Source organism: Micromesistius poutassou (genome assembly GCF_964030765.1).
Source record: "Micromesistius poutassou genome assembly, chromosome: 14".
NCBI lineage: Eukaryota > Metazoa > Chordata > Actinopteri > Gadiformes > Gadidae > Micromesistius > Micromesistius poutassou.
This window is the reverse complement of record NC_140284.1, coordinates 10,454,478-10,479,831: the sequence shown is the minus strand read 5'-3', so window position 1 is coordinate 10,479,831 and position 25,354 is coordinate 10,454,478. Positions and strand designations below refer to the sequence as shown.

Genomic DNA, 25,354 nt, shown 5'->3' with positions numbered 1-25,354 from the left:
CCCTCTTTGCTGCCTCCCTCCCTCCCTATGATTCTATGCTATTTTGATCTGTTTCACACACCTGTGATTTGAGCGGTCTAAAATCAAAATGGGTTCAAACCGAGGCAGTCGGGAAATAACCGTAACTGACAGAGCCTTTCACCCCCTAATAGCTGATGGATGGCGAGGCCATTTCTAACAAATTTCACTCAAATTATAGATCTTAAATCTTGCCTACAGCACTTTTTTTAAACTCAATGCAAATTTTAAGGAACATCTTCAACAGTTTCTTACCACATTGTTGCAGATATGATCTGCTTCGTATCAGTTCTGTTCTAAGGTGTCCTACTGTCCACATGTCTGCAGGAGACTCAAGAATACACCAAGACTGTGGTGCGCTATTGCCTGGAGGCTCTGCAGCTGTGGTTTGATGCCATCGGCTTTGTGGACGAGGTAAATCCAAAGGACACACACACAGACACACACACATTCTCACACCACACACACTCACACACAACCACACACACACACTCGCACACACACACTCGCACAGACATACTCGCACAGACACAGACACTTTCACACAGACACTTTCACACACATTCACATTATCCCACTTTGGCCATAAAGTGTGAATTCAGTCATTGCGTGTGTTTCTCATGCATCCTGCATGTTTTTCAGCCTGCACCAAACCAGGTGACATTTCACCTGCCCCTACATCGCTACTACGCCATGTTCCTCAGCAAGGTAGGTGACACTTTACACAATAATCCAACGGCTGACCTGTCTACCGTTTGCAGAGACTATATTGACATTTTGTCAAAATAATGACCCTTAGATCCTGTCAATGTTTTTCCACCACGTCTCTAACAGGCCGTGAAGTGCCAAGGCCTGGACCTGGACAGCCTTCTGCCTGACCAGGAGATGCTGATGAAGATCATGGTGCATCCACTACAGATTCAGGTCCGTCACCCACTCATTCCCCCCAGTCCCCATGACAACCTACTGCTCTGTGTTGGATCCCTTTTGTTCGCTTACCAAGAGCCACAGAATATTCCGGCAGCATTCTCACTGTGTGCTCACTGTTGTTGTTGTTGTTGTCGTTGGGCTTCCAGGCGAGCCTGTCGGAGATCCACAGCAACATGTGGGTCAGGAACGGGCTGCAGATCAAGGGCCAGGCCATGACCTACGTGCAATCGCACTTCTGCAACTCCATGATCGACCCGGACATCTACCTGCTGCAGGTGTGGAGAGAGTGTCTCACATTCACAGGACAGGAGAGCAGAACTCTTGAGTGTCCTACTCTATTGGGAAAAACACCCTGTTGGGAAAACTCCCTGTTTAGACTTTGAAAATACTTATATTAATTTTATTTGGCGCCCCATTTGTTTTTCAGGTTTGCGCATCAAGGCTGGATCCTGATTACTTCATCTCATCTGTGTTTGAGAGGTACTTTTGAATGATATGGTATTCATTATATTATGACCCAGTCAGTATATGATGTCCTCTGCAGCATACCCTGACCTATCTCTGTGTCTCTGGCGCTCTCTCTCTTTCTCTCTCTCTCGCTCTCGCTCTCTCTCTCAGGTTCAAAGTGGTGGATCTGCTCACCATGGCGTCCGTGCACCAGAACCCCCTGTTGGACTCTGAGCAGGAGAGGCCGATGCTGGAGGGCGCCTTGACCTTCCTAGTCATTCTCACCAGCCTCCGCATCCACCTGGGTAGGATGTGCTGCAGAAGACGCCGCTCTGTAATCAGACCGTTCTGCTGCTGCTGACTCACTCTTCCTGTTGCGCTCTCTGTTGACCACAGGGATGACTGACGACGAGATCCTCCGCTCAGAGATGGTGTCGCAGCTCTGCATGAACGACCGCACCCACAGCTCCCTGCTGGACCTGGTATCCTTCATCAGAAGCAGAATGTTGACACATTTGACTGATCATTTGACCCTCTCCTAGGCGGTTTGGATACAAAGTCATGGAACAAAAATGGTGAAGAATATATTGATATCATCAATGTTTAATGTAAAACATTTTTAAAAAGCATACAAATTAAGTTGGGAGTGAAAGGAGGAGAGATGGACTTTTAAAAGCCACTTTTTGTTTTTGAAATGTGCGTTTTGAGTGCCATTTCCTTCATTACCTGACGCTAGCTCCCTGCATTCGCCCGCTACTCTGCCATGTGTTTGGTGAACTGCATGTGTGTCCATACCTCCCCGTCCTGCTTCCGTAACCACTAACCGCTAAGATCCCCGAGAACCCCAACCCCAAGAGCGGCATCGTGCCGGGGAGCTGCAGCTTTGAGGAGATGCTCTCGGCGGTGGCGGACTTCAAGGCCCCCGTGTTCGAGCCCGGAGGCTCCATGCAGCAGGGCATGTACACCCCTAAAGGTGAGGCTCTGTGCACTAGGGCTAGTACACCCCTAAAGGTGATGCTCTGTGCACTAGGGCATGTACACCCCTAAAGGTGATGCTCTGTGCACAAGGGCTAGTACACCCCTAAAGGTGATGCTCTGTGCACTAGGGCTAGTACACCCCTAAAGGTGATGCTCTGTGCACTAGGGCTAGTACACCCCTAAAGGTGATGCTCTATGCAGGTGGCGCAGTCCAAATTCTCCCTAAATGAATCCATGAATAAATAAGTCATCATTATTAATGTAGCCCCCTAGAGTCCCCTACACCAACAAGGACACCGTGTTGTACTTTGTTACTCTGCATAAACAGGCTGGGACGGCTGGACCCTCTGAGGGCCCCACTAGAAGCAGAATATGGGGGTTTACTCTTTGTTGCTAAATGGACTTAGCAGAGTCATTATGCTTTATGACAATATGCCTTTATAGTTCCTGTCTGGAATCAGGATACTTAATTGCCTACATTTTAATTATACATTGTACATTAAACTATTTTATATGGTTCATAAAAACATCTTCTCTGTGATCCCAGTTACAGTGAACCATTACAAAAGACAAAAAACTATTCTAGGATATTGCACAAGGGCTGTCGTTTATCTGTAGACGGCCACTTGGGGGCAGGCTTGTGTCACTTACTGAGCAGAGGGGAAAACACTGAAAGCCTAAAGCACATCTTTGTCCTTTTCCCACCCTTTCCCCCCTGAATCAGCGGAGGTGTGGGAGAAGGAGTTTGACCCCATCATGGTGGTGCTCAGAACAGTCTACAGACGAGACGTCCAGTCGGCAATGGACCGATATGCAGCTTTGTAAGTCAACACTATCCACTGATCCTCTTGAACATGGAAGGCTTAAATAAAGAGGGCCGATGCACATCTTGAAGGCTTGGCTCACACCCACTCCCAGCCCTGTTTATTTAATTTAATTTAACTCTGTATTTATCTGATGGTTGGACATTCCTACAATGGCCAGCTCTGCCCACCTGACCGTTCAGTAATCCAGGGTTTCTTACCATCCACTGGCTGGCAGAGACCCAGCCGAAGAGGGTCAGGTGGAGGCGGTGATGGGGGTTACTTCCAATTAGAAGCATGTCAGGCTAAATCAATAATTCAAGTCCACTTGTAATAGACTCGGGGATATACCTCTTGGGAGATTGCAGCATGGAAAGTCTCTGAAGACGGATGTGCCGGTGGAGCCCAGAGGAGATGTAGCAGGGTTAATATATTTAGCCCCACTAAAGGATATGAAACGCATACGTTTTTTTTAATTTGAATCCTGTTGTTTCTAGGTAGATAAGAAAAATTACATGGCTGATCTGATTAATGGCCTTCTTGTCTTTTTGTCTTTTTTTTGTGGTTACTTTGTTTGTAATTGCACAGGAAACCAGAGAAGGCAATTACAGGTTGCTAACGATGGTAGTCTCTCCGTCGGAAGAGATATGAATACAGATTATCACTGTGGTTTTAATGAATCCATGAATCCACCATTGTGTTGACATTGCTTGACAACACAAGAGAAAACGTTTCTCCTTGAAACTCTGCTGCGGGGCTGCCATGGCTCTCCTCCAGACGCTGATAGCGGCCTTATGCTGCTTGTCCATACACTTTGACTATGATGGATCGCCTGTCACGCCCCACTATTCCCCACCCCCCCCCTTCTTCTTCTTCTTCTTCTTCTTCTTCTTCTTCTTCTTCTTTTTTTTTCCATTTTTATATACCCATGATCCTTTCACTGCTAATAGAGTGGGAGCCCGTGGCTGCCTATGGGCTGCTCCGTTGCCGACTAAAAGCTTTTTGTGCAGTGAATTACTCGAGTTTGATGTCACACCATTAAACCCGCATTAACTCTTTGTGCGGAAGGCTAACTATGTCGGCGAGTGACGGCTGCACACTCGCGTGTACGCCTAATGGACGGGGCCGGGCTCTGTGTTTCACTCCCCGTCACCCGCGTCCACACAGCAACCCCTCAGACATGACTCAATGTCACGACAGCAAGGACGCAGACAGCGCAGCGAGCGGCAGGCGTTTCCGTTCCGCGCCCGTCGGTTCCATTGCCGTCCCGAAGCCCCGTTTGAGGGAAATCTATGATTTGAATAACAGGTGTATGATAAGAAGTCAAGACCAAAATGGAGGTCTTCTCCACTGAGGTCAAGTGTCTGTCTGCCATTTGTTAGACGCGTAGGAAATAAAAAAGTATTTCATTAAAGATGTTGACGATCGGATGCATCTTATTAATTTGGTCTTGTCTGCAATTTAACGCTGTATCTGTCACTCAGTTTGAAGCAGTCTGGGATTCACACCGGCAACCCCTGGCCCCCGTACAAGGAGAGGAGTCCCCTGCACCCGAGCTACAGGGGCCTGGTGAAGCTGCTGCACTGCAAGACCCTGCACATCGTCATCTTCACCCTCCTCTACAAGGTGAGTGTCTGCACTATATTCATATTAGTATTAATATTATTATATAACATCTCGTGTGTGTGTGGGTGTGGGTGGGTGGGTGGATGGATGAAGGCTGGTTTAAGCAGCCTCACCCGGTTGAGTCTGATAGGACTCTGGGGCTGGGTGAGGCTGCACACCATTTTACCTGCCAAATGGTCGCCTCTCTCTGCAAATTGCTAGCGTCAGGTGTTAGTGGAGGAGCTCTCTGCTGCCTCTCTGGGTCTGAAGAATAAGTCCATGGTAGTAATGGTACACCTGTATATGTGCTTAGTCATTCAAGTGAAGAAGAATTGATGAACGCCCAGTGATGTAGTGAGGCTGTTTAAGTGATCACGGTCAAATGATGCGAGAAAAGTTGTGGCATGTATAATTTAAAGCAAAGACAAAACCGCTGTGTCATTGTTTTAAATTAATAAATCATTTTTATAGTTTTATATGAAAAAGTTCCACACCAGATCTCCTCGTCTCGTCCTGTTCTAAAAGGATTCTAACGTGGTTTGTTGTAGATCTGGTTGGACCACCAGAACATGTCCGAGCACGTGCTGTGCATGGTGCTGTACCTCATCGAGTTGGGCCTAGACAACCAGGTCCAGGAGCACAAGGAGGAGGAGGTGGGTACCGGCCACACGATGATGAAGGACACACACACACCCGGGTTCCACTACTGCTAGAAATGACAGCTCCATGTGCGAACCAAGAGAAGTCACTTGATAGAAGCTGAATTGTCGATAGAAGCTGAGTTGTCTGATGCCGATAGGGTTTGGTTTTCTCCGATCCGCTGATATAGTTACTCTGTAGTACCACACTGTTGATGGAGAACCGCTTATCTCTCTTGTAAACAAGTTTATTACATTGATGTTGTTCCAATGTGTTCTATACACTCCTATTCGTCGACACCAAGCACTTACAGAGAAGAACCCTAGCTATTATACATCATACGTCGACACTACGTTATCCAGTGTTCTCCAGCGGCTTGTTGACGCAGCCTCCCCGTCTCCCTCCACCCCCCAGGAGCCCTGCATCGAGGAGCACTGCCACGACAGCTGGTTCCCGGGCACCAGCCTCCTGTCCAACCTGCACCACGTCATCAACTTCGTCAGGGTCCGGGTCCCAGAGACTGCCCCCGAGGTCAAGAGGGAGCCCCCGCCTAGCACCAGCGCAGAGGCCACCTCCTTTGGTCCGGTAAGGAGACTTGGCTGGCTTGTTGGTGAAGCTTCCTGCTTTTGTCCGTTAAGGAGGCTAGGCTGGCTTGTTAATGAAGCTACCTTCTTTGGTCCGGTCAGGAGACTTTGCTGGCTTGTTAGTGAGGCTTCCTGCTTTGGTCCGTTTAGGAGACAAAGCTGGATTGTTAGTGAAGCTACTTCCTTTGATAAGGAGGCTAGGCTGGCTTGTTAGTGATGATTGCTTTCTTTGTTCCGGTAAAGAGACCAGGCTGGCTGGTTGAGCCTTTTAGGGAAGCTTCTGGACTTTTAGTTCAGCTACCTGGATGTACTTGACTGTACAAAATCTGTTTTAATATAAGACCCAACAATTGTTTATCTATTCAGTTTAAATGTGTGGCTGGCTGAGTGTCTGTGCTCTCTACTTGTCTTGTTGTACTGCTGAGCTGTGCACAGTCATGGCTTCCCTTTGCCTCCTCTTCTGTGAAGATCTTTAAACATTAACACCCATGGTAGTTCCATAGCCAACCTCACCTGGTGTGAACACTTTGATTCATTTCCTGGTTTATTCATTCCATTCCCCGGCTCTGGGCAGATTGCAATATTGCTCTGCTCCTCTGCATATTATGGTTGTGTGTCCCATCATGCTAATCATCTAATTTCATTCCTGGTTGTGTTGTGTGTGTTTCACGCTGCTGTCCTTGCTCTGCAGACCTCCCGGCGTCTCTCAGGGAACTGGCGAGAGGTAGCCCTTTGCATCCCTGTCTGTGAGGCCTCCCCGAAGCCTTTTGATTTTAAGAGACCGCATGTCTCCGTGACAGCATAACATTGTGTTATGTTGTTTATGCGCGTGTGTTCACTGTGCATCGCGTTTCCCTCGTGTGTGTGTGTGTGTGTGTGTGTGTGTGTGTGTGTGTGTGTGTGTGTGTGTGTGTGTGTGTGTGTGTGTGTGTGTGTGTGTGTGTGTGTGTGTGTGTGTGTGTGTGTGTGTGTGTGTCCTAGAACCACCGAAGGAGCAGTCCACACACATACACATGCTCAGTCACACACCAAGCACATACATGCACCCTGTGTGTGTGTGTGCGCTCTGCCTTGCTGTGTACGGGGCCTGTGAAGCGTGGGCCTCGTCTCTCGTCTTCTCGAGGGCTGAAACTAATTACGTGTGTAATGCTGCTCTCGGTAAATGCTTTTTAACTGCATGTCGGCGTGATGGATGTTGCTGTGACCGGCCTGTATGATGTATGTATATTTAACGGTCTCGCCCTGGCTTCCTGTCAGCTGGGGTCACAACGAAACCTCAACTCAATCCACCTGCTTCTGCATCCACATGATTACACGTTTCTCTCCGCTGGGGGAAGAAAAACACTCCTTTACTCCGAGGGGAGCTTCTTCATCTCGACGCATCAGCAGAATCAGCGGCCATTTATAATTTGTCCGCCAAAACGTGACGACGAGAGGCGCGTGATTTTCGATCGCGCTCCCCACCCCGGAGATTTGAATGTTTTTAAACGGTTTGAAATATCCGTGTGCCGTGTGAAAGTGTTAAGCGTTTATTTATTAAAACGTTTTCTGCAGGGTCATGCAAAAATGCATGCGACTCCTCTGAGTGCGTGGGGGGGGGGCTTCCGTCCCTGCTGCTGGGGACCCTCTACTCCCTCCCTGAGTGGGTCAGTGTGTCTAACAGAGCGCCCTCCCCTCTCTCTCCCCCCCTGTGGTGGCAGAACCTCCGCGAGGCGCAGGTCTTCAGCCTGGTGGCGGAGCGCCGCAGGAAGTTCCAGGAGATCATCAACCGCAGCAGCACGGAGGCCAGTGCCCAGGTGGTGCGGCCCAAGAGCTCCTCCACCCGCTGGGTCCCGGCGGGCACGCCGCCCCAGCTGGTGACGGAGATCCTGGAGGTGCGCGAGAGCATGCTGTCGCTGCTCATCAAGCTGCACCAGAAGCTGTCGGCCAAGCAGAACTCGCTGCCCGCCGGTTGGCTGGAGGAGGCGGCGGCGGCGGCGGAGGCGGCGGAGGCGGCGGGGGGGCCCGCGGACGCCGGGAGCCACACCCACGGCGACGGCATCACCGCCATCGAGCGCATCCTGACCAAGGCGGCCGGGCGGAGCCGCCACAGCCAGCGCAGCATCCAGGAGATCTGCGGGAAGGTGTGTCCCCCCGTGCCCCCCAAGAAGAGCAGCCCCGCAGACAAGAAGACCCTGGATAAGGAGGAGAGGTACGCATGCATTAAATATTTATACACTCACTAGAAGAGCATGGATACAGAGGAGAGATACTGCTAAGTGTATAATGGTGAACATTAGTATAGATTATTTTATAAAAGTATGGTGTCTATGTCTTTGGATAGATGTTTTATCCAGAAGGAAATAGTTTTATTTTTTAAGTACGGTATCAAACGGCAGTAGTATCAAACGGCAAGATGGAAGGCAAGATAGACTACGGGGCGAAAAAAAAGCAATCCTAAGATGTTATTTGGTGGAAACTTTTATCTAAAGAGTCTCCGACTACCGTGAGTCTGTACGTTCCCTAGCATCGGTGACCCCCATGGCTGGACTCGCACCCCTAACCCTGGCAGTGCCTCAATGTCATGCTCTACCCGTTAAGCTAAACGGCACCAACGTACTCACCCCACCCATCGGGTGTCACACACTCAGGATTCGTCCCACGGAGCACATTCACATCCCATTACAATCTCTTTGATTTTCAGTCTCGTGCCCCCTTCCTCCCTCCCCCCCTCCCCCCGCGGCCTCGTGTAATGATGATGGAACGGCCCATAACGGGCTCATAACGACCAGGTTTCTGACGCGACTCGACGCAACCCTGGAGACAAAAACACCCCCCCCCCAAAAAAGCGGGTAGCGTCTCCCTCTCTCCTCTCACAAGGACTGTGGCGGTCGTCAAGGCGACAGCGGCAGCGGCGAGGCGGAGGCGTGACGCCACAGCGGCGGCGGGCCTATCCCTCAGGCTGCTTGTCCGTGGCCCTGGAGCTGTCAGCGCGGCGCGCTGGGCCGCGGCGTTCCTGTCAGCCCTTGTTTATGTCCTCTTATTAGGGGACTCAATTTACAGTCTGCCCCACGCCCCCGCCAGCCGCGCGCGCCCACCCAGCCCCCCGCACACCGCGTACCACCGCCTTAGCCCAGTCATTAACCCCTCGCGGCCCACCTGACACCAGCACGCGGCCTGGCGGAGGGGAGAAAAAAAAAAATCCTAATAATCACACGGGAGGTTAATTGTGTCGGCGGAGTGCTGCCGCTGCCGGTGGCGCCGGCGGTGGTTAGTGCTCTCCGCCCGGGCTGCAATGCTAAGAGCTTCTTGTGTTCACCTCTTGAGCCCCTCAGACGTCACTCGCGAGTTTAGAACCCTGTTTCCATGGCGACGGATTAGCAACCCAGTACGGTCTGTTTTGTTTGGTATTTGACTTGAAAGCTTTTTATGAAGGGACGTTCGGAAATGTATTCAGAATTAGTCATGAATGAGTCGGGTGTGCTTGGTTGCGCATTGGCTAAACAACGTTCTGTTCGCTCTGGTTTTTCAGGCGTACGAGGGCCCGGGAACGGCAGCAGAAGCTGCTGGCCGAGTTTGCCTCCAGGCAGAAGAGCTTCATGGAGACGGCTATGGACGTCGGTAAGGGCAGACGGGTTGTGTTTTACACCTCCTCTCCGTTTAATGGGAGGGTTTTACACTCACTTACACCCTCATCCACTCTCTACACTTCAGCAAGGTCATAGGCATTCCACGTCCAGGGAAAATCAATGGAAGTGCGATTTTGCATGCGCTCATTGAAGCAGGACATATACGGCAATAGTGTTTTATTTGTATTAATGGACATTCATTTACAGTACAATTCCTGGCCCTGGAAACCAAAAAATCGTCAATCAATGGATTATGTATTGCATGTCCTTTTTAATGGCTTCCTCTGGCTGAGGCCATCAAAAACCTCTCGGCTAGGCTCCGTATTCACTCTGAAGCCTAGCCTGTTGGCTCTTAGAGAGGCCTAGTATGGTACTAGGGTCCTTGGGGTCTTTAGTGGCACATTAGGCTGCTAGCTTTTAGGTGCACCTTATTTTATAAAAATAAACATAGGGACACCTTGGTGGGTTTTTATACTCTGTGGTTTATTTAATTTTGTGGTCATACGTTATACTTTGACAGTCCTTGAAGTACAGAAAAAGCTGTTGGCTGAAATGAAGCCATTGCCTCTCTGGCTCGGTGTCAGTTAAGCAAGGTGGCTCCGCCCCCCCCCGCGTCTCCCAGGGACCCTGGGGGCCGGTTAGGAGAAACGGAGAGCGCCGTGTTTCCTGAGGCGGGTGAGGTGGGGGTGGGGTGGTCACCCAGGATCAGGGCACTAATGGTGTGGCGGACTCCAGGGTCCACCCTGACACAGCGTGGCTAGTGGAGGAATGATGGCCGCCGTGATGCGTCGCGCCGACGAGTGGATGTGGGGGGGGAGAGGGGGTCCGGGGGTCTGGACCACGGCCCGGAGCAGCGCCTCCTGCTGTGGGGTCACGGTAGTGCTCCCTCTGGTTACCTGCATCCGTCTCTGTGTCGAAGGATAATGAAGCCCGTTTCGGCACAGACGCAAAATAATGTTTTTAAATTTTTTACTTTAGGCCTCTACGAAGCGATGGGGAAAATACAGCCCCGCTACATGGTGTGTTTGCTCCGTTAAAACAATATGTTTCTGCTTCTTCTTTGGGTCGCACTCAGTTTGAGCTGAATTTGGTGTCTCTGTGCTTTGGGTTTACCGGGACACGACGACGTGTATTCAAACCAACGCATCGTAGAAGGAGTCGGGAATTCTGTTGCCGATTGTCGGACACTCTTGTGTCCTAAAGGCAGGAGTATTTCTAACTCCAACATAGTTTCTGTCTCCCACTTGAGATTGGTGTGGTCTGGTATTCCACTGCGAGCGTTCCTGTTGACTTTGACCCACATACATCCTTTTAAACCAGTTTAACTCGTTTACACATCTTGCAAGAATAAGGCTGAGCCTGGGGTCTCCTCTGCTGCCCATCTGCGTTTATTTCCCGGGAATTAAAGGTCACGTCCCGGAAAGAAATGTTAGCACAAGCATCTGTTCAAACATCCATCTTGGTGTAGCTCGTGGCTACATAGCTCCCCACACTGTGGTCATGTTATGTAGAGGAACGGCAGGAAGCTTGTGGCGTACACCCTTCATCCTCATCCTCATCATCACCGTGTCTATTGTGTAGTGTTGTTATTCACCAGACCGGAATCGGGCCTGTGACAGTCTGTATTGATGATGGTTTTAAAATGCTCTTCAGGAATATGTTTATTGAATCCATGTCACTATTGGACAACGCCAATGGACCATTACATTCTTTGTGGTCTCCAGGAACACTAGCTCGTCCCACTTTGGTGACAGCTAATGGGGTTCTTTTTCAACAATATACAATAAGGGGCCCAAGTCTTTGCAGAAAATACGATTGATCGTATTGACATACTCGACGTGCAATAATCACGATTCAAAAGGCGGACGAATGCTGCCCTTGTTTCTCACCTTGTGTGTGTGCGGCTGTGATGGGGGAAGGAGGTGGGGGGGGGGGGACTGAGACTGTGGCGTTGACAACTGACGTAAACAAGTTTTCACTCTGCCTCCTTTCCTCCCCCCCCCCCCCCCCCCCCCTAACCCGGCAACCTCTCCTGAGAACCCGGTCCTCAGACGAAAAACAGTTAATCAATTTCAGACACGTCTTGACATTTCACCACATTTACTGTTTACTGTAAATGGAACACGCTCCTTAACATTTAAAGCTAATTCCACATTTGTAATTAATCTCTCTCATGCCGTGTCCACCATGTGGACTGTAGCCCTGGTCCACTGCTCCCCTGCACCAATCTGTTTCTGCAACAATAATCTGTACCAATATTCTCCATCCTCTCCCGTATGTTGACCAGTAAGGTGAATCACCCTGAACCCGCCTGCTGGTTCTGGGTCTAGATGTTTGACTTTAATGTCAAAAGTCCATACAGGTGAGACAGAAGCTTGCATGTCGAAGCCCACCTGCGGTGGATGCTCATGAGCTCCCAGTTATTAATAACAGTGGCTTGATTTAGAGGGTGTCAGTGCAGCTTTAACAGAGCGCAATGTCGACCCAGATCAGGAGTGTACTACGAACGACCCCCCCCCCCCCCCCCCGACCCCACACTCTCCCCAGTCTGGCTCAGATGCAAACATTTCACAATTCATTACCCTGCGATGAGTTCATCACATCCACTCGCAGTTCATCCATGGACATCTAGATGGTTTTGCCTGGCTTGATCTTTTCTATCTGTGTACGCCCATAGAGGAGGACAGGGGTTCGGGTGTTTGACTAGTCCCTAGACACGCGGCCCTGCTTTAGCACCCCTGTCGTCCGCAGTAGACACCATGTGCTTAACTTGAGTGAGAAGCCCAGCCCCTTCCTGACGTTGTGACGGTCCACTTTCCAGAATCCCCCGACGGCGAGGCGGCCATGGACCTGGGACTGACGGAGGTGATGGACTCTGAGATCCTCTACGACTGTGTCATCTGCGGCCAGAGCGGCCCGTCCACAGAAGACCGGCCCACCGGCCTGGTGGTGCTGCTGCAGGCCTCCTCAGGTATCCTCCTCCTCGCCAAACTCACCCCCACCCACTCCATTTTGAGACTCTGTTAAAATGATCGCGCTGTACAATATGCTGTTGTTGTTGCACTGTTTTGTTGGTTTGTAACACACGTACGCACACACACACACTCAGTATAACAGCAGGCGTATATATATCCTGCCGGAGCTCTTGTTGAAGCTGGCTGAGACCATACTGGAGATCTCATTTTAACACATTTTGGCTGGTGTTTTCATCGGGTCGTTTATCATCCGTGCTGATCCCTGCTCGCCTGCACACAGGCTGGGGTTAAGAGGTAATTTCTATGCTATCGTCATGGAAGCAGGGGCATCATTCTCAGTCATGAAAACAAATCGTCCTGTTTTATAAGTAATTAGTCACATGGTAATGTGGCTTTCATAGCTCTCTCCGTCCTCAAGGTCAAACGGACACACAGACGATGCTTCGCCAGGGAAACCTGCTAGCCGGGAGAACGTAACAGTTTAGACAGCTTGGATTATCCTCATGGAATAACATTATGTTATAACATTATAAAACAATAACAACAGTCACCTGTCCCCGCCCTTCTTGGCTGCTATTGTTGTTGACAAGACATGTCCATCATGCCCATCCATAAACAAGACATGCCCATCCTGTCCGTCTGTAAACTGTGACAGAGATTGCATAACATCCGTCAGCTGTGATCTGAGAGTGATCAATCTTCATTTATGAACTGCTAATTAACATCGTCTGAGGCGCTGAGAACACAGCGCTGACAACATGACATATGGTGCGACTCTGCAGTCCCCCGTCCCTGGCTGTTGTACAAGCGTCATGCTCCTTATAAGATATATCTCAAAGATGTCTAATGTTGGTGTCGGTAGATAATCGCTGTGAAACTCTGATTATACTAGCTTATAGATCAATTTGTTTTTGAGTAAGTAATGTGAATGTCCCATGCGGCTGTGTTCATTCTTGAAGCCAAGAGCACTGTTGAAGATTGTGGATAGGTTTTGGTTTGAATTGGGGGTTAGTGATCTGCTGGACGGTTCCTCTGTGTTCCAGTGTTGTGATGGTTGTGGAGGTTGATTCCAGTGTTATTGTGGTGGTTGATGATTCCAGTGTTGTTGTGGCGGGTTGATGATTCCTCTGTGTTCCAGTGTTGTTGTGGTGGTTGATGTTGTGTTGGAGGTTGATGATTCCAGTGTTGTGTTGGTTGTTGATTCCAGTGTTGTGGTGGTTGATGATTCCAGTGTTGTGTTGGTTGTTGATTCCAGTGTTGTGTTCCAGTGCTGTAGTGGTTGTTGATTCCAGTGGTTTGTTCCAGGGTTGTTGTGTTGGTTGATGATTCCACTGTTGTGTTCAAGTGTTGTTGTTGTTGTTGTAGTGGTTGATGATTCCAGTGTTGTAGTGGTTGATGATTCCAGTGTTGTGTTCCAGTGTTGTTGTGTTGGTGGTTGATTATTCCAGTGTTGTGTTGGTTGATGATTCCAGTGTTGTTTTCCAGTGTTGTGGTGGTTGTTGATTCCAGTGTTGTGTTCCAGTGTTGTGGTGGTTGATGATTCCAGTGTTGTGTTCCAGGGTTGTGGTGGTTGTTGATTCCAGTGTTGTGTTCCAGTGTTGTGTTCCAGTGTTGTGGTGGTTGTTGATTCCAGTGTTGTGTTCCAGTGTTGTAGTGGTTGTTGTGTTCCAGTGTTGTGTTCCAGTGTTGTGGTGGTTGTTGATTCCAGTGTTGTGGTGGTTGTTGATTCCAGTGTTGTGTTCCAGTGTTGTGGTGGTTGTTGATTCCAGTGTTGTGTTCCAGTGTTGTGGTGGTTGTTGATTCCAGTGTTGTGTTCCAGTGTTGTGGTGGTTGTTGATTCCAGTGTTGTTTTCCAGTGTTGTGGTGGTTGTTGATTCCAGTGTTGTTTTCCAGTGTTGTGGTGGTTGTTGATTCCAGTGTTGTGTTCCAGTGTTGTGGTGGTTGTTGATTCCAGTGTTGTGTTCCAGTGTTGTGGTGGTTGTTGATTCCAGTGTTGTGTTCCAGTGTTGTGGTGGTTGTTGATTCCAGTGTTGTGTTCCAGTGTTGTGGTGGTTGTTGATTCCAGTGTTGTGTTCCAGTGTTGTGGTGGTTGTTGATTCCAGTGTTGTGTTCCAGTGTTGTGGTGGTTGTTGATTCCAGTGTTGTGTTCCAGTGTTGTGGTGGTTTATGATTCCAGTGTTGTGTTCCAGTGTTGTGGTGGTTGTTGATTCCAGTGTTGTGTTCCAGTGTTGGGCCATCGCTGTAAAACGGGCGAGGCCAAGAAGCTGCCGACGAGCGACGAGGAGCACATCTACGCGGCGGACACGTGCGGCGTGGCACACGACCTTCGCCTGGCGCTGATGCAGCGCTTCTTCAGAGAGGTGACCTTCCCTTTAAACCACCGTGTCAGGCGGGGTGAAATGGGTGTAATTGTCTGTAGACTTTCAATTAGCTTTTCTTCTTCTGTTTGCTCGTACCGTTTTTAAGTGTGAGATGACTTTATGCCCCCACCCCTAAAGAAAACCATCTAGAGGCGAACCACTATAGATGGTACTTTTAAAGTCACAAGTGAGACAAGTTACTGGGGAAAAAACCCAAAAAGAGAGGCCTGGAATCTGAGGTAAGATCTGGTCTTGGCAGGCACTGCGTTAAAGTAATGCTCCTGTCAAGGTGAGTATTTCAGGTGTGTTCCTCTCCAACAAGGGAGACTTTGGCCGATGTTCGTGTCATCTGCCAGGTGGTGGGGCATTGGCCCCTCTGAAGGACTAATCCCCCTTTTTATTCCACCGTCAGTGTTTGACATTGGACATCTAGAACGATTTCTGCTCAATCATAGTCTCTATGTTGTCCAGAGCAGAACAGTGAGGTCTTTATTGAATGGACTTTCAGAGCTCTGTGTGGGGTTTTCAGCCATGTTTTTCAGATGTTACCTATTGCACCGAGACATGTGTGTTCCCATGACACAGTCTGCCTCCCTGTGGATTCTATCATTCCGTCTAATGTAGATCCTAATCGAACAGTGCATGTCTAGGTATAGCATTATGGAGCAGTGGCTTTAGAGGAGTCCATGTTCTCCTACTGTGTATTTATTCGCCTTAATGTGTCTCCTCAGAGCTCATGTCTGCAGTCGGTCTCCATCGGCTGGGACGGCGGCGTCTACGTCCAGACCTGCGGCCACACGCTGCACATCGACTGCCACAAGTCCTACATGGAGTCTCTCCGGGTGAGCACTCTCTCTGCGTCACCCACGCTGTTCGCTTACCTGTTGTTCAGTGTTTTATCTCAGATTTTGCCGAAGGGGCTTTTATCTCCAAGGATGAAGTCATGAGCGGCTTCTCCGTGTTCTGGCTTGGAAGCATCTGTGTGAAATAGAATATAAATACTCGTACTCGAGGCGGAATTACAAGCCCCAAGGTGGCTTCCTGAAAGCATGTACTATTAAACCATTACAGAAAGCAACCAAGGATAGTACAAGCCCTGTTTTTATTGGGTCCCAGCGGTACTAGACTAGTGTAGCCCTTAATAGATTCCAATCCCGATATGCAGATGACACTGTTAGTTTGATGTGAATCCCGCCACCTTTTTAGTCCCTCTGGTCCCCTCCCATCTCCTGTGTTTTATATAGATAGTGAACCGTGTCTTTTCTTTGTTTTCGTCACGCGTGTTTCTCCAGAACGACCAGGTCCTGCAGGGCTTCTCCGTGGACAAGGGGGAGTTCACCTGCCCGCTGTGCCGGCAGTTTGCCAACAGCGTGATCCCCTGCCGCCCGGGGCCGGGCCTGGAGGCCGGGGCCTGGCACTGCCCCAGCAACAAGAAGCCCTCGGTCCTGGTGAAGGAGGTGGAGGACCTGCAGGGGCAGATGGCCCCCTTCCCGGTGAGGACGCCGCCTCCGTCTGTCACTTGGTTCAGCTAGGTCCCTGTTGGTTCAGCTAGGTCCCTGTTGGTTCAGCTAGGTCCCTGTTGGTTTAGCTAGGTCCCTGTTCTGGAGTGGACCAGGAACAGTGGTTCATAATTCAGGTCTAGATTGGATGGATGGATGGATGGATGCATGCATGCATCCCAGATGACAACCAAATTTGTTTGTGTTTAAACGGGTCATCTCAAATATACTGTTGCACGCCATTTATGACGAACAAATACAAATATATTAGAGCAATATCAGTTTTAAGTCCAACTAAAGGACTCCTAACTCAATCCTCCATTAAAGAGCATTCATTCTGTGTTCGCTCAGACGGAGTCGAATCTGAGCAAAGAGATGGAGCTGGTAATCAAGGATATCAAGAACACCACCCAGAAGAAGTACATGGACTACGGCAAGAACCCGGGCTCCCCCGACAATGACTTCCTCTTCATGTACTCCGTGGCCAGGTGAGTGTGCACGCACGCGCACACCGTTAACCGTCTGATTCTAGTCTTCTGGATCGTCTCACAACGGCGGACTCTCCACCTGAATGAGGAAACACAGAACCTCAGAGGACCTTTCTCTCCAGTGTTTTCAGTTTTTGCCTCTTTTTGGGTTATTTTATCACCGCCGCGCTCAGCCCGCTGCGGCCAGGGAGGGGGAAAGTATTGAAATTCAATACTGCAGATGTTGCACAGTCTTTGTACCTACACTGGATATATAGATTACTTGGCATTTTCTGAAACTTGTGCAGGGAAGTGTGAAGGGTTTCTGATTGCCTTTATTCATACCTCTGATTATACGGCCGTACTGCGGGGCTCGAGGTGTTACTGGAAAAACTGCTCCTTCTAAAAGGCTTTAGCGGCTCTGTCAATGCAGGCTGCAGTAAAGTTGTATTGACTCTCGCACCCGCTCGCACCCCCCCCCCTTCCCAGAGTCCTTTATTAGGCCTCACTATGGATTTATCACACACTTGCTGGAGCTTTACGGGACACTTTCTCTCTCTCAGCGCACCTATTCACAGTAGCGCTTGAGGACTGCTGTCTGCAGTCCCTCTGTGTAGGGGACAGCAGTGTAGGACCTCTAGGGTGTAGACCTACAGGTGTGTCCCTCATGTTGACCTGCTCCTCTGTTTCGGGTGTAGGCCCAAAGCTTGGAACAGCACGAGGCTTCCCCGGGGAATCAAACCCAGAATCTTTTGCTGGCTTGGGGTCGAGCATCAGAGCAGCCCCACTGGACGTCTTGGTTTCTCATGTCCTTGGCTACCCTTAACCCTAGCACCCTCTGCAACAGAGTGGCCCCGCCCGTCCCCTATCCCTCCTCCTCCTCGCAGACCTTTTGACCTCCCCTCAGTCCCCCACCCCCCCCCCCCACTCTTTCCAGCAGACCCTGGTCTCTGGAGTGCGTCTGGGGGCCCCTCGGCTCTGTGAAGTTCGATGAACGGAGCAAATTGCCAGAGGAGTGTGAAAATTCCTCTGTCACAGCGGCGTTCTTATCAGCCGCAGCCACACGGAGCGTCACAGTGCCTGCAGTATCTAATGTGAAATTGCTTTTTCTTCCTCCCTCGGAAACCTGAGGATTTGGACCCTCCCTCCCTCCCTCCCTGCCTCCCTCCTCCCCCTTCCCTCCCTCTCTCCTCCTCCGGCCGGCAGCAGGTTGAAAACAAGCGCGCCTTTTGTCTAATTTTAGCAGCACCTATCTGTGTACCCATCACTGTGTGTGTTCAGAGATTTGTGGCCAGGGAACGGGCCGGAGGGGAGGGGGGTACAGGGGGAGATCTGGATACGCAGGGAGGAGAAGTGTTTCTTGTTGAAGCAGACTTTATAACCACACAACAGCTTGGTCAGAAGCCTTTAAAAGCTATAAGGCTGCGAGACGGAGGCCAGCTACAAAATGGGCGCATTTAGTGCCAACGGCCTGTAGTGCATCATTCATCAGATATTTGTCCGTCTGTCTTTGTGTCTTGTGTGTGTGTGTGTGTGTGTGTGTGTGTGTGTGTGTGTGTGTGTGTGTGTGTGTGTGTGTGTGTGTGTGTGTGTGTGTGTGTGCCTGTGTGTGCCTGTGTGTGTGTGTGCCTGTGTGTGTCTGTCCGTGTGTCCTGTACTGCCTGCTAACCTGCTGCTGGTGTGTCCTCCTGTCCTCAGGACCAACCTGGAGCTGGAGCTGGTGCACCGCGGGGGGCACCTGTGTTCTGGAGGGGCTAGTGCGGCGGCCAAGCGCTCCTGTCTCAGTGAGTCCTGACCCATACAACTATCAACATACACCTTTGTTATACCAACTACACATGATCGCATTATGCCTATGTTACACCAACTACATATGTAACCATCACAACTTTCTGTTAAACTAAATACACATGTAACCATCACATTACAACTGTCTGTCACACTAACTACACATGTAACCATCACAATACACCTATCTTTTACTAACTACACATGTAACCATCACATTACACCTATTTTATACTAACTACACATGTAACCATCACATTACACCTATTTTATACTAACTACACATGTAACCATCACATTACACCTATGTTATGTATACTAATTACAACATCTGTTACACTAACTAAACATGTACTAAACCCCTCAGGGAACTATCTGTTCAACTAACTACACATATAACCAGTGGGTTGTGTGTGTATTTATATATTAATATATGTTTATATGTGTGGGTGTGTATTCATAGGGGTATATTTCTGTGGGTATACAAAAAAAACAAGAGTAAATCGAATTGGTTATGAAGTCCCAACTAAAAAGTCCTTGACAAAGAGCGGTGGTTTTTAGCCCAGATGATTGATGTTGCGAGGGGGAAAGCAATAGGAGTCTTGCTGGGCCTCTGGTGGTGGCTGGCGTGCCTTAAAGCCATCACAGCAGAAACCAGCGCTTTCTCTTTGTGTTCGCTTCTCAAGTAGACGCACAGAGACAGAGTAATAACAATCTGGTCTTAAGTAGCAAAATAATCTTGGCTATTAATGATTTACTTACAGTAAAAATCCTGTGGCGCTGTTAAGGGTGAATTTGTACGTATTTTGGCTTCATTTCTATTCTAAAAAAAAATTTTGCACCATCTTTTCCTTTTTGGGACACTACACGACTTCCTTCAGTGGTTCCTCTGTTCAAAGCTCTGCTTTGTTATCATACAGCTGGAACAATACTAAAGGAAACAACTCGTTTAAATAAACAAGTTAAATAAAGTTAAATGAACAGGCTAGACAGGGCAGCAAAAAGCTAAATGGAGTTTATGTATGTTATGAATACAATGTAGTGGTGGTTAACTGAATGCCAAGGCTACGGCCTGATTCACAATGTACTGCCCCAGTGGACCAACATGGCAACCGAACCCGCCCCGCTCTACTCACTGAGGAGAAATATGCAGCATGCCAATTTAAGTTAAATTGATGTAAGAGCGTATGTGCCCCCATACTCTTTAATTTGTCTGTTTAGTGGTGAAATATTCAAAGTGATGGCTTCTAGGCAGAAATGTATTTTCAGCCACTGGAGGAATTAAAAAGGGGCCATTTAGCATTGGACCGCGGCCATTTTCGCAGCCGTGCTAATGACACCACAGCGCTGATGGTGGATGATGGAATTTACCCGGTCGCACTTCATTAGCGCTCGCTCTCACCGGCCAATGGGAGGGCCAGAACCGGGGATCAACACGTGCTTAGGAGAGGAGCGGTCTCCACGCTGCTAGGCTCCCTGGGGGTCCTTAAGACCCCTCAGTGACTCCTCATTGGACCAGGACCGGTCGTCTACACCACAGAACCAGGACTCTATTCTCCTGTCATTATTGTTATTGTAGGAATGTAGATTTCTATTGCTGCTCTGGGACTTCCTCCTTCCTTGTGTTTCTGGATCGTTTGTCTTCGTTTGTCAGCCCTCAGATGTGCTGATGCTTAAGTAGCTGATGGCGTGGAGTAATTCATCTTATCAATCATTAGGACGTTGGCCACCTGTCTGTCACTGTCGGAACATGTGTCCGTAGATTCGGAGATACGAGTCGTCCGACTCTCAAATCTCCCTCTTCATGATTTCTTATTTTTTTCTCCTTCTGAAGCGATATAAGAGATGGTCGTAGCTTGAGGAAATGGATACATGAAGGCTATCATGAATCTAGCAGCTGAGGTTGAAGCATCCAGACTTGTGGTTCGCTGACCTGGCGGAAGGTTATTGGTTGGCTGCTGTGTCACTCTGTGTCACTCTTTGCCAGTCTCCCCGCGGAGGGAATTAAATCCCTTTTGCGTTGACGCAATCATGACATCAGTTAAGTCTGTTGACCTCTACCTCGTGTTGTACCCGATTTCACCTGTGGAGGGCAGTGTTGCTCTAGAGATGGGCTGCTCGCTCGTGTCAATATTGGAGATCTGCCTAATGCCAACTGTTTTGCTGCATTATCACGTCATAACTCCCTGGGAAAAACAGCATCACAGGACTGGTTGGTCATGGGTAGTTGGTTAGTGTTGCCTAGGTTAAACAGTGTGTTTTTTCTGGACGAATCTGATTGTGGTGGTGTTATTTTCAAAGCTGGTTCTGTATATTTTTTGAAGGGATTGTCTCGTACAATTGTGTTTGTAGTTGGATCAGAAAGCCAACTAGGTTCCTTTTTATTCCTTAAAGGGGCCACTTTTTACGGTGGAATTAATTTAGCATCTAACTGGATACTATTGATTTTCCTTCACCCCCAGTTTTCTTAGAAAGGCATATTTCACCATTTCTAAGTATTTTGAATCTGTACAAAGAACTGTCATCGACAAATGTCGATATTGGTTTATTTAAACACCCTGGTGTGTGTGTGTGTGCGTGCCTGCGTGCCTGCGTGCGTGCACTCCATATTCAATCCGTTTCACAATGAGCATGTGTGACCGCAGCAGAGGGCTGCCGGGGTCCTCGTGGGCCAGTCTTGCGTGGCCTGGTTTCAAACCTCAAGCCTCTGATTTGAAAGAGGGGTTAAAAATAGTGATCCAAACCGGTTCTCCCCTTGGGTTGTTGTTGTTGTTGTTCTAATGATGCTAACTTGCGGTGTGTCTTCCTGTGTTGTAGACCAGCTGTTCCAGGTGCTGGCCACGCACATGCGTCTGTACAGCATCGACTCTGCCTACAACCCCTGGACCAGACTGACTCAGGTCGCTAAGAGCCAGCTAGAAGAGTAAGTACAGTACACGTTGTGCTCCATCTTTTATTTGAATTGTGTGTGTGTGTGTGTGTGTGTGTGTGTGTGTGCCCTAGAACCACCAAAGGAGCAGTCCATGCACGTACACATACATGCACACCCACCGCCTGCGTGCACGTAATGACGGTTCCACTTTGTCCCCCACTTTAAGCCCCCTCCGCCGCCCCCCAATGTCCCCAGAAAGCTTTTTTCCCGCCACACAAAGGCAGAGCTAAAAACAGCGAGAAGCGGCTACGCGCGGTTGCCATAGATACCAATAATTGCCGCATCTGGCAAATCATGGGGTGCTCCGCCGAGAGTGAAACGACCCTGTCAAAATCACTGCGCCCCATCTCCTCCTCCCCCCCATCCACCCACCTCCGCCATTACCACCCCCACCCTCCCAACCTCATCCTCATCCCCACCCCCATCAGCACCCCCACCTCATCCCCTCCTCCACCTCCGTCACCACCGACCCCACCTCAAGCCCACCCCCTATCAGCACCCTATCCCCTCCTCCACCACCACCAACCCCACCTCATCCCCTCCTCCACCTCCACCACCATCCCCACCAACACCACCCACCCAAATCAACTAACACCACCAGGACAGCCCAGCCTCCTCCCAGGCCTTCAGCCAGACATACGTCTCAGAACGTGTGTGTGTGTGTGTGTGTGTGTGTGTGTGTGTGTGTGTGTGTGTGTGTGTGTGTGTGTGTGTGTGTGTGTGTGTGTGTGTGTGTGTGTGTGTGTGTGTGTGTGTGTGTGTGTGTGTGTGTGTGTGTGTACATTTCCACAAATCAATAGGCAGCATTGCGTTTCCCTCGGCGCTGAGCTGTCCTGGGCGTAGGTAACCACTGATGTTCTTACTGGAGACAACAGGAGATCAGTGTTGAGCGCGTGTGCCTCCCCCGCTCGTGGACCATCTAATGGTCATGAGGGCCGGGTTCTGTCGGCTATTAAAGGGCTCGGCCCAGCGCACACCGCCCTACTCTCAGCGGGGCCGTTTGGCGTTTAAAAATACCTTGTTAAAGACTCTGGAAGGGTGGCAGGCAGCCCGCAGGCACCAGCCGAGACTGTTTAAGTAGGACAACCATTTAACTTCACACACGTGTGCACGCACGCACCCATCCACGCACGCTGCCTTGTTCTATATCTCTGAACAATGCAGGTCGGTATATCAGTACTCATAGTTTTTGTAATGTACCAATAGTGTCAAGAGTGGGTTCCAGTTGCGTGTGTGTGTGTTGTACACGTTGGACTTAGGCAGTAGGTTTTGAATCAGAGGGGCCATTTAGCGTTTTGTACGTTTCTGTTTTTATGTCCTCCGCGAGCACAGTAGAGTTGGAGGCAGAGTGGCTGGAAATGGAAGCATTATTCCTTAAGTGCACTCGTTCTCGTTCTCCATACCTGGAGGGCTCTAAGAGCAGGGCTGGGACTCAAGGTTGTCAATAGAAACGTTTTTTTTTCTTCCTTTCTTTATGTCTCTACACCAATACAACAATAATGGCGGTGCGTAAACTGCATTAAGGATAAGGAAATTGACCTCTTCCCCCGCCCCCGTCCCTTTCCTCTGGCTGCAGAATGGCATCTCTTTGTTTAAACCGATTCACGTGAAGTGCTCCGCGAGAAGGAGGAGTCCACGCTCCGCTGCGTCTAGTGAACAAGTCAATATTGACTGCGTATGTAAAGAGCCCGCGGTTCCGCAACACTTCCCCTGTTACATGAACATCAGACGTGGGCTCGGGCTGGGAGGCCTCCCCCCTGTCCATTCACTCATGTTTCTGCAGGGTTCTCTGCTCAGGTTCTCTGTAGTACACTCAGAATACATACACTGTGATACATACACTGTGGGAGGTTCTCTGTGATGCATTCTGGGAGGTTCTCTGTGATACATGCTGGGAGGTTCTCTTTGGGCGGTTCTTTGTGGTACACTGGGGTGCTCTGTGATGCATTCTGGGAGGTCCTCTGTGATGCATTCTTGGAGATTCTATGTGGTACACTCAGGGAGTTTCTCTGTGGTACACTCAGGGAGATGAAAGGCATGTGGGAGGTTCTGTAGCTGGTCCATACCCTCCATGTGTTAAAGATGTTGTCCTTGTCCCCCCCCCCCCCCCAGAGGTCCGGAAGAAGACCGGCGGGAGGTGGCCATGCTGTTCAGAGACGTGCCGTCACTGCTCATCATCTTTGTGCTGACCATGCCGCAGCCCCTGAGAAAAGGTGCGTTCCTGCTTCTCTCTCCCCAAGCATCGGGGTGATGGGGGGGGGGGGGGGGGAGGGCAGAGTCCTTACAGAAGAGCCAGGGAGGTTCATCTCTGCTGCTGCCTCACACAGACACACTCCATTATCAGCCCCTAATCATGACTGAATGTCTGGAGGAAACCACTCTCTTATCACGCCTCCTGCTCTGACTCTATTTGGTTGTGGGGTTCCGAGAGACTCAGCTAAGGTGGTGGGTGGGATGGGTGGTTGGGTGGGAGGGTGTGTCCTTGCTGTCTCATTCAGCTCCACCTGGACACTTGTCATTAGGTGAAGTCCTCCGATGCAGAAGGGACACCAACCCCCCTATCTACACCACCCCCACCACCTCAATCACCATAAACACCCCCACCACCTCCACTACAACCGCCACCATAACCATCACCACCTCCATCACCATCACCACCACTACCACGACTCACCACCATAACCACCACCACAAAGACCACCACCACCTCCACTACAACCACCACCATAACCGTCTCCACCAACATAACCAACACCAACACCTCCTGATGCTGCAGATACTTATATTTATTTTTAACTAAATAGACTGGTTTTGTTTTGTTTGTGTTTGTCTGTTTGTAGGATTGAGGTGACTCTGTATGAGTATTGTATTTAATCCTGAAAACTTATTATTGTATTAAATTACAACAATTAAAAAAAAAAAATAGCAGAGTCCCCCAATGTGGTGGGGGTGGATGGCGGGTTAAAAAAAACACACACACAAAAAAAAAACACCAACACCACGACCACTAACACAACCACCACCTCCACCTTCACCACCATAATCCCCTCCCCCTTTCTTTTATTCAACATTCAGCACATCAAAGGATGCTGAGTGCGATTTTGAAATCCATTTCTTTGTCCATTCTTTACGCAATTCGTTTTGGCGGAGATGGTGTAGACTGGCTTTTTCTGTAGGACACGTAACGGCCCTTTACTTCGCCTTTGAGCCCTGACGGAGGAGAAATGGCAATCAGTGTGTGATTAGCTTCTAGATGGGCTGCGTATCTCTTTCAATTTCCAATTGATTTAGCCAAACCAAGCATCATTACCGCACTCGATGTGAGATGGGAAATTGATTTTTCTTTTGGGGGGGTTCTTTTCTTTTATGCACAACGGGATCAGTAATGTGTCTGAGTGAGAGCCCCTATAGAGGAGAGGGCAGAGCGATGGAGGTCGAGATAGCTCCGTTGTTTTTGTTGTGGGTTTGATTTGATTTATTCTACATCGAAAGGCAAACGACGTGACCTGTCTGTCTCCTGGCAGTTTGGGGGGGCCGCCCATTGTTTGTTGTGTTTGTTTGTAATCGCACTGACACCGGGTACAATGGCTATCATTGGTTGGTCATCAGGAGTCAGGCTCCTATGGAAAAGCAGCGCAATGGCACCTTCCACTTTGTCTTCCAATCTGAAACCTCCAGCTCCCCCTGGTAATTAACCGTTGAGTTGAGGTGGTGGGGGGGG

The 25,354-nt window shown here is 49.5% G+C and overlaps 1 protein-coding gene across 5 annotated transcripts in view; it reads left to right on the top strand.

Annotated features, from left to right (window-relative positions):
- The window catches only part of ubr3 (ubiquitin protein ligase E3 component n-recognin 3), a 41,725-nt gene that overhangs the window by 7,292 nt on the left and 9,079 nt on the right, over positions 1-25,354 (top strand). For 3 of the 5 annotated variants that reach the window (XM_084478455.1, XM_084478456.1, XM_084478454.1), the window contains exons 11-33: positions 346-432; positions 661-726; positions 853-942; positions 1,095-1,223; positions 1,376-1,428; positions 1,567-1,700; positions 1,792-1,877; positions 2,227-2,368; positions 3,098-3,194; positions 4,661-4,802; positions 5,330-5,434; positions 5,835-6,005; positions 6,696-6,728; positions 7,705-8,195; positions 9,516-9,604; positions 12,434-12,583; positions 14,814-14,947; positions 15,679-15,789; positions 16,240-16,440; positions 16,798-16,934; positions 18,612-18,697; positions 21,519-21,624; positions 23,746-23,846. In XM_084478455.1, the coding sequence (XP_084334581.1) occupies positions 346-432; positions 661-726; positions 853-942; positions 1,095-1,223; positions 1,376-1,428; positions 1,567-1,700; positions 1,792-1,877; positions 2,227-2,368; positions 3,098-3,194; positions 4,661-4,802; positions 5,330-5,434; positions 5,835-6,005; positions 6,696-6,728; positions 7,705-8,195; positions 9,516-9,604; positions 12,434-12,583; positions 14,814-14,947; positions 15,679-15,789; positions 16,240-16,440; positions 16,798-16,934; positions 18,612-18,697; positions 21,519-21,624; positions 23,746-23,846 (2,941 nt within the window). The remainder of the gene's footprint in view (positions 1-345; positions 433-660; positions 727-852; positions 943-1,094; positions 1,224-1,375; positions 1,429-1,566; positions 1,701-1,791; positions 1,878-2,226; positions 2,369-3,097; positions 3,195-4,660; positions 4,803-5,329; positions 5,435-5,834; positions 6,006-6,695; positions 6,729-7,704; positions 8,196-9,515; positions 9,605-12,433; positions 12,584-14,813; positions 14,948-15,678; positions 15,790-16,239; positions 16,441-16,797; positions 16,935-18,611; positions 18,698-21,518; positions 21,625-23,745; positions 23,847-25,354) is intronic. The other 2 variants (XM_084478458.1, XM_084478457.1) reach the window with 1 other exon arrangement.